Source organism: Limulus polyphemus, unplaced genomic scaffold (genome assembly GCF_000517525.1).
Source record: "Limulus polyphemus unplaced genomic scaffold, Limulus_polyphemus-2.1.2 Scaffold9740, whole genome shotgun sequence".
Classification (NCBI taxonomy): domain Eukaryota; kingdom Metazoa; phylum Arthropoda; class Merostomata; order Xiphosura; family Limulidae; genus Limulus; species Limulus polyphemus.
In genome coordinates, this window is record NW_013675350.1 from 8,824 (window position 1) to 9,886 (window position 1,063).

General features: G+C 34.2%; 1 protein-coding gene across 1 annotated transcript in view; it reads left to right on the plus strand.

Moving 5' to 3' along the window:
* LOC106476067 (synaptogenesis protein syg-2-like) overlaps positions 1-1,063 on the plus strand; it is a gene marked incomplete at its 5' end in the record, with an annotated part of 12,802 nt that overhangs the window by 2,105 nt on the left and 9,634 nt on the right. Inside the window, one exon of the mRNA XM_013936740.2 lies at positions 211-346. Coding sequence (XP_013792194.2) covers positions 211-346 — 136 coding nt within the window. The remainder of the gene's footprint in view (positions 1-210; positions 347-1,063) is intronic.

A 1,063-nucleotide genomic window follows, 5' to 3' on the forward strand; every position in this document is an offset into this window, starting at 1 on the left:
TTTTTAGTAACTAAGGAAGTTATAATCTTGTGATCGAATGGAAGTTTTTTAGTAACTAAGGAAGTTATAATCTTGTGATCGAATGGAAGTTTTTTAGTAACTAAGGAAGTTATAATCTTGTGATCGAATGGAAGTTTTTGGTAACTAAGGAAGTTATAATCTTGTGATCGAATGGAAGATTTTTAGTAACTAAAATAATGTTTGATACAGCGTTCCAAGTCATCCGAAGGCCATGTCTTCTTCTCAACTTCTAACTTGGAAACAGAAGGAAAGTACAGATGTGAAGCCTCGGCAGAAGCTCCATCTTTCCAGACAATAATGGGAGAGGGGGAGCTGATGGTATATGGTAAGAAAACAAGAAACATGTCGGTCTGTACTGAACAGTCCATGAAGCTACATTTTAATAAACCTTGATCTGGCAAATAAAAGATAGAAATGTGAGCCATTTTGGAGTAAATTTCAAATACCAAATAAGAGAGAAAAAAAAGTTCGATTTTTTTATCATATTTGAATCTGTAATTTTGTTTCTTTAAAGTTTATATAGTTTTATCGTCAACCTTTAATGAGTTTTATTGAATGACCACATATTTAGGTAAAAATGAATACTGTTTTTTGTCTGAGATATAGGTGTCTTAGATTTACAATAGCAATAGGAAAAACGTTGCATCTAATCGGATAATACTTTTTCAATGATTTGGATAATTAGATAGGATTTTCATCAGTGGATTATCGAACAATATTACGTAAGAAATGACATTACTTACCTCTGCGTCATACGTAAGGTATTGCGTCATTTAGACATATGGAGCTTTCTACTAGCTTCTAAACATGGTGGCATTTTTTCCAGTATTAAAGAGAGGGAGCCATGATAGTCGTAATACACATAGTTTGTATTCAGTTTAACCAAACATCATGTCCATCAATTACGATACCACAGGTGGTCACAGTAGTGGCAGCGGCAGCAACGGCACATTCTATACAACAGTATCTCACCCTACCACGTGCCACATTCCATTAATTAAAGAGCCTATAATGGCCGTGCCACATTCCATTAATTAAAGAG